This window comes from Erythrolamprus reginae, chromosome Z, assembly GCF_031021105.1.
Source record: "Erythrolamprus reginae isolate rEryReg1 chromosome Z, rEryReg1.hap1, whole genome shotgun sequence".
Lineage (NCBI taxonomy): Eukaryota > Metazoa > Chordata > Lepidosauria > Squamata > Dipsadidae > Erythrolamprus > Erythrolamprus reginae.
The window spans coordinates 39861740-39874534 of NC_091963.1; the positions used below are offsets into that span (position 1 = coordinate 39861740).

The following is a 12795-nucleotide window of genomic DNA, read 5'->3' on the forward strand; positions in this document are numbered from 1 at the left end:
CCACAGCTGAAAGAAGGTCCTTTAATGTAAGCTGTGGATCCAGGAGGACGCCCAAGTTGCGGACCCTCTCTGAGGGGGTCAATAACTCCTCCACCAGGGTAATGGATAGACAGATGGAATAATCCTTTGGAGGAAAATCCACAGCCACTCCGTCTTATCAGGGTTAAGTTTGAGTCTATTGACACCCATACAGACCCTAACAGCCTCCAGGCACCGGCACATCACTTCCACTGCTTTGTTGACTGGACATGGGGTGGAGATGTACAGCTGGGTATCATCAGCATACTGATGATACCTCACCCCATGCCCCTGGTTGATCTCACCAAGCGATTTCATGTAGATATTAAATAGCAGGGGGAAGAGGACTGACCCCTGAGGTACCCCACAAAGGAGAAACCTAGAGGTCGACCTCTGACACCCCCCCCCCACTAACAGCAACTGTGACCAACGGGAGAGGTAGGAGGAGAACCACTGAAGGACAGTGCCTCCCACTCCCAACCACTCCAGCCAGCGCAGAAGGATACCATTGTCGATGGTATTGAAAGCCACTAAGAGGTCAAGAAGCACCAGGACAGAGGATAAACTCCTGTCCCGGGCCCGCCAGAGATCATCCATCAACGCGACCAAAGTAGTTTCCATGCTGTACCAGGGCCTGAAACCCAACTGTTGAGGGCCTAGATAATCGGCTTCTTCCAAGGACTGCTGGAGCGTCACCACCTTCTCAACAACCTTCCCCATAAAAGGAAGGTTGGAGACTGGACGATAGTTGTTGAGAATGTCTGGGTCCCGGAAGGCGTCACCACCTTCTCAACAACCTTCCCCATAAAAGGAAGGTTGGAGACTGGACGATAGTTGTTGAGAATGTCTGGTTCCGGGAAGGCTTCTGGAGGAGGGGGCACACAAGTGCCTTCTTGTAGGGACTCTCTCATAGGATGGTTTCCAGAAGAGATTAGACAGTAATTTGTCTGGAATGATATAGGATCTCTTGCTTAAACAGACGGTTCAAGACATCGAAGGTCCTTATGTCCTAAGTTTATATAGAGAGAGATGTAAGGTAGGACATTATGGAATGATATTATCATTTGATGAACTATATCCTATATGTTTCCTATATTACTGACAAAAATCCAGTATATTAACAAAAAATCACAATAGCATTAGACATTCCCTATCAATATATGAAGACATTTCAACAGCTAAAAATATCTGTTTCATAATTTCCCCAAACTCTCATAACCAACTTCCTTTCTGTAACCTCCCTTCTTTTAATTATTCCAATATGAAGCAAAGAAAAATTGGTGTCTTCTGATGAATTTAGAATTATTTATACAAAAAGAGCAAACTTCACATTACTTATTATTTGTTAGTTTTATGTAAAACAAAAATGCATGTTACCTATGCAGTCTAAAATCCAACCTACGGTTCCATCACCACCACATGCCAATACTCTAAAGTCAGAAACATCTCGAAAAAAATTTAATCTGAAAAAGTGAAAAAAAAATATCTTAGAAGTGTGCTTTATTAACACATTGAACTTAATACTTATCAATTACCCTTACTCACTTTGAAAAAAACAACAACGGCTAAATTTGTCTTAAGCCAGGACAGCATATACTTCATAGCAATTATAATTTTTAAATACAATGGTGTATGTTATATGGGCATGTTATATAAATCTTAAGATGATAATTACTACAAAAGGATATAATAAAATTAGTTTCATTATACCATGAAGTTTATTATGGTGGAAAATAAAATATTCATCTCCTGGGAAACTATATATTAAGACATAACAATTAACTGGTAAGTAGATCAGAGGTGGGTTTTTACTGTTCAGACTGGTTATATAGAACTGTTAGTAACTTGGTGGCCTGGCTGGATGGAGCTGGCAGCAATCAAGGCCCGCCACGTTCCCAAGCTGGTTCTCTTGGCGGCGCCTGTGGCCATCTTCGTTATTTGTTTTTTAGTACTATGCATGCATGCCTATCTGTGCAGCACATGCCTGAGTGAACCAGCAGCAGAAGAATCTGGAACCCATCCCTATTATAATTGCCAACCAGTTCTAAAGATTATTATTCAGATGGGGATCTTTGCAACCTCAAGCTCTAACTATAACAGTTTTTAAACACAAGTAGAACCAAATTAAATCTGCATTATATGAAATGTACTTTCATTGCAAAATAATTCTGTAATGTAAGGAAGGTATCTGCTTTTAAAACAATATCTTAATTAATAATTAATAATTTAAATTATATCAAAAGTTTACGAGATATATAAAAATGTATATGAATGTTGCACCACAAAAGCAATTGAATGTACTAGAGTATGATGAAATGAATATTTTTATATGTGAATACTTTAATAAAATACAGTGGTACCTCTACCTAAAAACACCTCTACTTAAGAACTTTTATAGATAATAACCAGGTGTTCAAGATTTTTTTGCCTCTTCTTAATAATCATTTTCTACTTAAGAACCTGAGCCTGGAAAAATTAAAGGGGGAATGGCCAATTTCCTGCCATTCCCCCTTTAATCCCGGTCACCTCGGGTTTTTCTGGGCTGCCAGAGGAACCTTTCAGTGGCGCTTAAGGAGGCTTTAGCAGTCCAGAGCGAACGAAGCATTTTCCTTTCTCTGGGCGCTTGGAGAGGGAATAAACAACTTTGCTGTGGTGACTCCCTCGTGCTGCCTCCCATAAACCCAGTGCAAGGTTGCCTCCCGGAGCATCTGGGTACAGAAAGGCAAAAGGAGGCACTTCACCCCAGCCAGATCAACTTGTCCTCAGCCAAACCAAGGAGTCACCACAGTAAAGGAAAGGTGCCAGCTACAAAGTGAGCGAGTGAGAGGGGAGCCCTTCAGCATGGGAAGGAAAAGGCAGCAGGTAGCAGCAGCTGCCTTTCGGTCAAAGGAGCGGGAGGTTCCCCTCTTGCCCACCTGGGTTTCTCTCTCTGGCACAGTGTATGGAAGGCAGTCTCGCGCTGGGTGTATATGGGAGGCACGTGCTTCTCCTCAATGCATCAGAGCAGTGTTCCCTCTAAGCTGCGCTATGCGCTATAGCGCATTAGATTTGAGACATCCACGCAGGAGATTCCAATTCTAGCACAGAGGTCTCAAACCTCTTCTTCCCTGGCAGATTCTATCACCGGTGGCTGGAAAAACTTGGAAGCCGCGAAGAAAGAAGCTTAGCTTTTGGTCTTGCAACTTTTTGCTAAAGGCGCAAAGAGCAAAAAGTTGCAAGACCAGAAGCTGAGCTTCCTTCTTCGCGGCTTCCAAGTTTTTTCAATCACCAGCAATAGAATTAACACATCCGCTGTGCTGTGTTTGGAGGCGGGTGAGCAGAGTGGCATTTACACCAGGTGGAAAACCCTAACCGCTCCTTCCCAGCAGCAGCTGGCCCGACGAAGAGAGATGGCTCCATCTCTCTTCGACCCAGTGCCACCAATGGAGCACACTCTGCTTCTGCCTCAGGGTCAGCACTGCCTCAGAAGCAGGTAAGAGAGGCAGCCCGGGTGCCCACCACCAACAGAGAGAGAGAGACAGAGACAGAGAGAAGAAAGGAAGAGATAGAGAGAACAAGAGAAAGAGAGAAAGCAACAGACAAAGAGCAACAGACAGAGAGTGAAAGAGAGAGAAAGAGTGAGAGAGAGAGAAAGAAAGCAAGAGAGAGAGAGAGAAAAGGAGAGGAAGAAAGAGAAAAAATGAGAGAAAAAAGAGGAGAAAAAAAGAGAAATGAGAAAATGATTGAGAATGAGAGGAAAGAGAGAGAAACAAAAGAGAGAAGTGACTCTTGATTTAAAGCATATGGTAAAAAGCACCCAAATAACAAGAGAGAAAAACCCCCCAGCCCTCACCTGTTTTTGAAAATGATTCAAGAATTCACACACACACACACACAAGGGGGGGAGGAGACAGGGATGGAAAAAGAGAGGAGAATTGAGAGGGGGAAGGAATGAGAGAAAAAGGGAAGAGGGAGAAATGAGAAACAAATGAGAGAGAAAAGGGGGAGAGACAGGAAAGGTACCCAGAAATGAGACAGTGGTAGAAATTTGAGGAGGGATTATTGATTATTAAATATGAATTGACTATGGAATGATGGTAAAGGATATATTTAGGTGTTGTTTAATATTAGGATGTATTAATTCGTAAAATTGGATTAGAATTTTAGAACTATATAGAATTACATAGGTAAAATTAATGGAAGATATATTTGTAAATAAGGGGTTTATGATATGTACTGCATGATTTTATGACTTTGTATTATGAATTTAAAATATACTTGGAAATGTAGAAGATTGATGAAAGTTAATAATAGTAAATGCTAAGTGCCTGAAAATTGACTGAGCTTGGAAATATTAAATGAAATTATAGAAAAGTAAATATGGAAATATATTAATTGATGCATTGGTGTTCAGATAGATTTTCATAGTATTATTAGATTGCTATAATACTATGATAAATATTTAAGAAATGAAGATTTTGAAGTTGACCAGGCTAAGGACACTAGCCAGAGGAATATCTGGTAAGCAGATTCTGTTCACTATTTTCCTCCCCCAAAACTAAGGTGTGCCTTATACTCCGGTGCGTCTTATGCTCCAAAAAATACGGTAGTGCTGGATCTCATTAAGGATTTTGCTAAGAACTGATAAAAGTTCAAGTACAATATAATTAAAAGAAAGAAGCTATGTAACATCATGCAATTCAAATTTATGTTTCCTTTCCCCAAATTTCTACCTAAGGATAATGTTTACTGTTATAGTTACCATTATAGTCAGATTATAGACTGCTTTGGCTACTAAAGAATTTAAAGTGGCAACATAAGTATTTTACCAGGCAATCTTGCATTATGATAGGCATCAGGTCAGAAATTCTAATTTCTGTTATATCAGCAGAGCCTGGTTACAAGAGGTGTGCCACAAGGGTCTTTTCTAGGTCCTATTCTTTTTAATATCTTTGTGAGTGACATAGAGGAAGGTTTGGTAGGGAAGGTTTGCCTATTTGCCGATGACTCTAAAGTGTGCAATAGAGTTGATATTCCTGGAGGCGTCTGTAATATGGCAAATGGTTAGCTTTACTAAATAAGTGGTCAAAGCAATGGAAACTGCAGTTTAATGTTTTCAAATGTAAAATAATGCACTTGGGCAAAAGGAATCCTCAATCGGAGTATTGTATTAGCAGTTCTGTGCTAACAAAAATTTCAGAAGAGAAGGATTTAGGGGTAGTGATTTCTGACAGTCTCAAAATGGGTGAACAGTGCAGACAGGCGGTAGGGAAAGCAAGTAGAATGCTTGGCTGCATAGCTAGAGGTATAACAAGCAGGAAGAGGGAGATTGTGATCTCGCTATATAGAGTGTTGGTGAGACCACATTTGGAATACTGTGTTCAGTTCTGGAGACCTCATCTAAAAAACAATATTGATAAAATTGAACGGATCCAAAGACGGGATACAAAAATGGTGGAAGGTCTTAAACGTAAAACTTATCAGGAAAGACTTAATTAACACAATCTGTTTAGTCTGGAGGACAGAAGGAAAAGGGGGAACATGATTGAAACATTTAAACATGTTAAAGGGTTAAATAAGGTTCAGGAGAGAAGTGTTTTTAATAGGAAAGTGAACACAAGAGCAAGGAGGCACAATCTGAGGTTAGTTGGGGGAAAGATTAGAAGTAATGTGAGAAAATATTATTTTACTGAAAGAGTAGTAAATGCTTGGAACAAACTTTCAGCATACGTGGTTGGTAAATCCACAGTAACTGAATTTAAACATGCCTAGAATAAACATATATCTATCCTACGATAAAATACAGGAAATGTATACAGTGATCCCCCGCTCGTTGCGAGGGTTCCGTTCCAGGAGCCCCCGCAACGAGCGGGTTTTCGCGAAGTAGCGATGCGGAAGTAAAAACACCGTCTGCGCATGTGCAGACGGTGTTTTTACTCCCACAGCGCTAGCGAGGAGCCGAAGATCGGGGGCGGGGCGGCTGTTTGCCGCCGGCATGGAGGGCTTCCTAGCAGCCCCCCAAACCCGGGTTGGGGGTCCGGGGGCGCTGGCTCTCGGCGCTTTTGAGCTGAATCCGGAAGCGAATTCGCTTCCGGATTCAGCTCAAAACCGCCGATAGCAAGCGGCAAGGAACGGCTTGTCTCGGCGCTTTCGAGCTGTCAGCTCGAAAGCGCCGAGAGAAGCCGTTCCTTGCCGCTTGGTATCGCCGGTTTTGAGCTGAATCCGGAAGCGAATTCGCTTCCGGATTCAGCTCAAAACCGCCGATAGCAAGCGGCAAGGAACGGCTTGTCTCGGCGCTTTCGAGCTGTCAGCTCGAAAGCGCCGAGAGAAGCCGTTCCTTGCCGCTTGCTATCGCCGGTTTTGAGCTGAATCCGGAAGCGAATTCGCTTCCGGATTCAGCTCAAAACCGCCTATAGCAAGCGGCAAGGAACGGCTTGTCTCGGCGCTTTCGAGCTGTCAGCTCGAAAGCGCCGAGAGAAGCCGTTCCTTGCCGCTTGGTATCGCCGGTTTTGAGCTGAATCCGGAAGCGAATTCGCTTCCGGATTCAGCTCAAAACCGGCGAGAATGAACGGCGTGGGCGGGCGAAGGGCGGGCGGCAGCGAGGAGTTTGCGTGGGCGGTGGGGAAACTCCTCGCTGACGCCAGCAAGAGGGGGAAGACCCAGGGAAGCCGCTGCCATCTACGCATGCGTGCCCGGCACGCATGCGTAGATGGTATTTTTGACTTCCGGGTTGAAAAATAGCGAAGTACCCTGTTCGCAATGGTTGGGGACGCAATAAACGGGGGATCACTGTATATGTATAAGGGCAGACTATAAATGTATATATGTATAAGGGCAGACTAGATGGACCATGAGGTCTTTTTCTACCGTCAAGCTTCTATGTTTCTATATTAGATACGTCAGGATATTTTTGTAATCAATATAAAAACTAGATTGAACTACTTGCTACAATGTGTACTACTCAATTTCTGGGAATGCTTTTTCCTGATAGATGTGGGCATTTTCAGTGAGCAACATTCCTAGGATGACCGTGGATTCATTCATTTATTCAGTAATAGCAATTTACTCAGATTGTAGAGACTGGACAATCTAGAGTGGTATAGGATCCCCCGCTTGTACAGAGGGTAGGAATAGAAGACTCCAAAGAATCTTCCAATTTGGTTATTCTGTTAACTGTAACAATGGTCAGTAGGGATAGGTGGTAGCTTATGAAAGAGTACTTGCAACCATAGTTCCCTCTAAGCTGAGCAGTGAGCAATCGCTCACTTAAAAATCATCATCAACTCAGAGTTTTCCAAACCTGCCCAGAAGCCGAGAGGGAAATTTTATTATTATTTTTGTGTCGCCCAGTCCCAAAGGGACTGCCGCTCAGACACTATACTTTTCCGCCCACCCCAAAAACAATTTAGAGAGAACACTGCTTGCAACTATGGGCTTCCTAAATTAAATTATAAAGAACTATCCAGTGTGCCTATATTTATTATATTTTGTCACAAAAACATCACTATCAGAAAAGGAAAACCAGAAAATAAATTTTGTTTTTGATCTTTCTCAGCACCCATAATAATGACAACATATTTGTGTCGTCAGGCATGGGGGAACTGAGACATCTCCCCGGGCATATACAATTTATGAATGGTATGTGTGTATGTATGTGTGTTTAGAAAATGGGCTTTTTAAAATGTTTTTAGTAGAAATTTAGATTTGTTATAAATTGTTTTTCACTTTGTTGTGAGCCGCCCCGAGTCTGCGGAGAGGGGCGGCATACAAATATAAATAAATAAATAAATAAATAAATAAATAAATAAATAAATAAACAAACAAACAAACAAACAAACAAACAAATAAATAAATATTTAAAATATAATTTCTTAGATATCAAAATTAACACTGTTTTGTATAATTCTGCAAGCTAGTAAAAGCAATTATTTGAGAAATAAACTAAGAATTGTATAAATATTCTATCACAGCTTTAAAGAACAATATAAAAGCAAGATACGAGAAAGTTGGGGGGAAAAAACAATTGCAGGGATTTTAAATAGCATAAGTTAGAGGTTTTTCTTGCCAGGAAAAGTGACCTTTCTGCTGAATTGCTATTTACACAATTGTTGTTTATTTATATTAAGAATATTGCCTGAATTTCAGATTATTCTATATAACTAAATCAAGTGTAGCAATTGTGGTTGGTTTGGTTTGCTCCTACAAAACAGTGAAACTCTTTTTCAAAGTGAAACAGGTGCATATTACAAACTGCACAGTGTACCAGAATGGCAATTTTCATGTCACTTTGTGAAATAAGACTTTTTTTCAAAACGTATTGTTTTATTTTACATTTACATTCAGCTGCAGAACCTGCACAGTCTCTCCAATTTACACCCATTTTCTCTTGCTGGAATTTTAATATTAAGGTAATACTAATCAAAAAATTATTTTTGTCAATCAAATTATTGATGAAAACAATAAATCCATAACACCAATATTTAAAGTTAAGCTTCAAGAAAACATATTCAAGCATTGCTAAGGCATCTATTTGATTTTACAGGAAAGCCCACTTTACTGTTTCTAGAAAGCAAACAATTATTGAAGTTTTTTCTCCAATCACCACTCCCACTGCTTTAAAAATATTCATATGTTCAATAAATATACAGAGCAGACCTTCATAACAAGAATGCCATCAAGTTGTAAATTTGCATGTGACAGAAGCAGAAATTAAATGAGAAGTAATTATACTAAATTAAGTAATAATATAATTAAAATGTAATTTCAGTAATAGTAAAGTATTTAATTTCATTTAATTTCAATTTCAGTTAAATGAAATGCGTTGTTTGTCCTGCCCCTTTTTAATTTCTTGCCCTGCTCTATCTGGGTTTTTTTGGAAAGGAGTTATGTACTGTAGTCTTTGTACAAACATTGTGAAACAAAAGGTATTTGCTTTTGTTGTGGATTGTAACAAAATACACATAGAGACAAATTAGCGGTGCCCACCAGTTTCCTTAAAGCTGCTTTGCTCAAATACGTAGCAATGTGACTAGTTTGCTTCAGATTGTTCTGTTTCAGTCCATTTTAAAACTTTTAGCACTTGAGAAAAAAGGTTGAAAAGAACTGTTTTTAATTATTGCTGTTGGGAAGAGAGAGATGTTTCTTTTCTGATTGCCCTCTTATCACTTGAAAAGAAAACTTAATAGGCATTAAGGGGTAGGTTCCAGAGTCTTCTATTGCGGGTTCACTCAGGGAAACGCCAAATGGGCGGGTGTGTATGCAGTACTAAAAATAAATCTTCTGTGCATGTACATAAGCAAAAGAAAAAATGATGGTACTTATGAAGAGAGAACCAACTCAGGAACATGGCAGGCCTGGATCGTTGCCAGTTCCACTGACACAGGCCGCCAAGTTACTAACTGGTCCAAAGTGGTAGGAATCCACCTCTGCTTTTATACCTTTCCTCTAGTTGTGAAATCCATTTTTTTTTACTACTGGTTCTATGGAGGTGACTTGGGGAGCATGGTATGGCTTGGTGGGCATGACTTGGTGGGCGTGGCAGAGGAAGGATACTAAAAAAATCTCCATTCCCACCCCACTCCAGGGGAAGGGTACTCCAAAATCCCCATTCCCTCCAGGAGTGGGAAGGATATTGCAAAATCTCCATTCCCACTCCACTCTGGGGCCAGCCAGAGGTGGTATTTGCCGGTTCTCCAAACTCAAAATTTCTGATACTGGTTCTTCAGAACCTGTTAGAACCTGCTGGATTTCATCCCTGCTTTCCTCTGACTTAGAGTAAATGAATCTACTAAATCAAGATTTTCACAATCTATATTAATAAAAATGTAAATGTATCTTTGTTAGTGAAGGCGTATCTTGAAAAGTATTTCACCAATTGCTTTGAAATTTTGACACAGCATCCCAAACAAACACAGCTCTTATGACATCCCTATATTATATAGATATTGACCTGTGATAGTAAAAACTGGTCAAAAACCATAGGAGGTACGTTTTGATTGGCTGGTGAAAAGTCAGGTAGTTGTTTTGCATGGAGGCTGGTGACAAACATAGCAGGCCTGTTTTAATTGGCTGCTGAGAAATTGCCACAAGCTACTGGTCAATTGCCAAGTTGACCAACTGGCACATAAGAGACAGAGAGATATACAAATGTCAGCTTGGATTGAGCCAGGAACCCTGCAAGGTAGGCTGGTCTTATTGTATTTTGGAAGATGGGTTGGGCCACTCTTGTAAACTAGGGTGGGTGGACGACAGGGAGGGAGATAGATGTACAAATGACACCCTGCTCTCTAATGTTAATTCCCTCAAACTGTATGATATAATAGAGCAGAGGGTTGGACTAGATCCAAGATCCCTTCAAAATCTGTAGGATTGGTCAGAGGCAAGCTAGCCTACCCCTTCTTTTCCAGTTTGCTACTGAATGTTCCAATTGAATATCTCAATTATGGTTAAGTTCAGAGCTTTATCTGTTGAATTTGGTCCCATGAACTATGCTTTCTATTTTTGAAATCCAGCTTGGCCCATGATAGCTGCCATGATAGTGACTCGGGCCTCTAATGATAGGTCTTTTAGGATTGGGTGAAATCCTAACTGGCAAGTGAAAAACAGAGATACTGTCAGTAGAAATAATGTTTGGTTCTGACCCCTTAACTTCTTATTTGTAAACCTATGTTAACTGAGCTAACTAGATTTGTAAAGCCATCTTGTTACTGAAATAAATTTGCATCCAACTGATAGCCATGGCAAAGGAATAAACATTGAAAATATATGTACAGTATATGGCCTGGAAAGTCAGAATTAAATCAACTTGCATAAGGAAAACAGAAACAAACATGGCTATCCAATATTTGACAGATAAGTAATCGGAAATTTTTGCAATTTATTTTCTGTTTCAAGACTAAACAGTTTCTTAAATGGAGAAAATGAGAATGGGAAATGATCTTCACGTTTAGAAATGAATGTTCACAAACGCTACCTCTTGCGGCATTATATTACTATGCATACATGTGTCTTTTTTTTTAAGCACTGTAACCCTTTAGTAATATATATAAAGAAGTATTTAAAAATCTGGAAGAATCCTCAACTATGTCATCAAGTTACAGTTATGCATTTCTTCAGTTAATTTCTCTTTATACAATATTTCCAGAATATCACTGTATTTTAGGCTATGTTATTTAATAAGTTCATATTTGACAACATATAGACTTACCCTGGCATTGGTCCATTTCCTGAAAGGCTGTAAACCTGACGAGGATTCAGAAGATACTGAAATTTCCTATAAATTCTATGGTTGGGGACAGAAAAATATTTGAATTTTATTGGCAACAAATTATGTTTTGGCAGTTCTACTACCTAACAATATGTTGGATTGAACAAAGTCATACTGCATCCCACACTGTGCTTACCAATGTTAATATTTCAGGATATATGAGCACATTTATTTTGCATAATTTGCAAACATGGGCAAAATGAAGTAAATAAGATATTAAATAAGAACTAGTTAAGAAAGACCTTAAATTCATTTGTATATGATGTACTATACTGCAAACTGCATTTCAATTTTTAGTCCATTTCAAAATCTATTTGCCATACATCAATAGCCTACCAAATTGTAAAGCACTTTAAATCTTGGTCCTATCTATGGCAAAGATATCATACCTGCTGACCCTTGAGCCTTAAACTTCACTTTTGTTATTGTTGCCTAGAATTTTGCTCAGTCAAACATTTTGGAATTCTATTACTAAATGAACAGTTCTCTATTTTTACAAATCTAAGAGTCACAATTTATGATTCCACAATGATTTTAACAGAATTGAAAGACAGCTTATAGTTTCATCAGTTTAAGATTGTATTGAATTTGGTCTTATCTAAGTAAAACCTGTTGAAGTGTAGATCCCTTGGAAGTAGCAGAATCAGAAAAGAACTAATATCATTGACTGTTTTGTAAGAATCACACTTTCATGTATAAGACAAAATATGCAATCATGAATAACAAATACCAAAGTGTAATTTTTTTGATCTCTCATAATGGTTGGGAACATTTTTGTTTTGAAGGGTTCAAAAATGAAGATGATCTGTGTGTTAAGGCCTGCAAAAATTTAAGGCAGTCTTTACACACAAAAATCAACACCAAATGTTCTGAATTTTTTCAGCTGGACTGGAGTTTAAGAAGCAAAATGAGTGCCTTGAGCTATAGCAAATTAGAGATACCCCCTTTCCCAAAATCCTAAATTGGTCCTGTCCATTCTCGTGACACTAGGACATTTTTTACTGCATTCCATAAACTCTTCAGAAGTGAAATGTTTTAAAAGGCACAATGTGCGATAATAAGCGGGTGTTCAAGCATAACTGATGTTTTACAAATGTATCTTGTATTACTTTAGATCGTTTAACCATGTTTCTTTGTTCTTTAAAAAGGCATCACAAAAATAAATCAAGCATCTGATTGATCTATTTCATCACCAAAATAAATCAAGCATCTGATTGATCTATTCGTAAGTGTGCAGGTAGTCCTGAACATATGACCACAATTGAGCCCAATTTTTCTGTTGCTAAGTGAGACAGTTATTAAATGAATTTTGCCCCTTTTTATGTCCTTACCTGCCATATTTGAAAAGTGAATCATTGCATTTGTTAAGGTAGTATCATAGTTTGTATTCCAAGGTCTTTTACTGAGTGGGGGTTATCTGTGAGATTTTGTTTATTCAGCTTATATATGGAGTTTGGATTCTTTTTGCTGATGTGGAGGACAGAGCATTTGTTGGTTGATATTTGGAGTTGCCAGGTGTTAGACCAATCTGA

At 39.2% G+C, this 12795-nt stretch overlaps 1 protein-coding gene across 4 annotated transcripts in view; it reads right to left on the reverse strand.

The window, feature by feature from the left end:
- Positions 1-12795, reverse strand: part of DGKB (diacylglycerol kinase beta) — a 345124-nt gene that overhangs the window by 233907 nt on the left and 98422 nt on the right. For all 4 annotated transcript variants that reach the window (XM_070729086.1, XM_070729085.1, XM_070729084.1 and 1 more), the window contains 2 exons: positions 11204-11278; positions 1396-1481 (listed from right to left, as the gene is read on the reverse strand). In XM_070729086.1, the coding sequence (XP_070585187.1) occupies positions 1396-1481; positions 11204-11278 (161 nt within the window). The remainder of the gene's footprint in view (positions 1-1395; positions 1482-11203; positions 11279-12795) is intronic.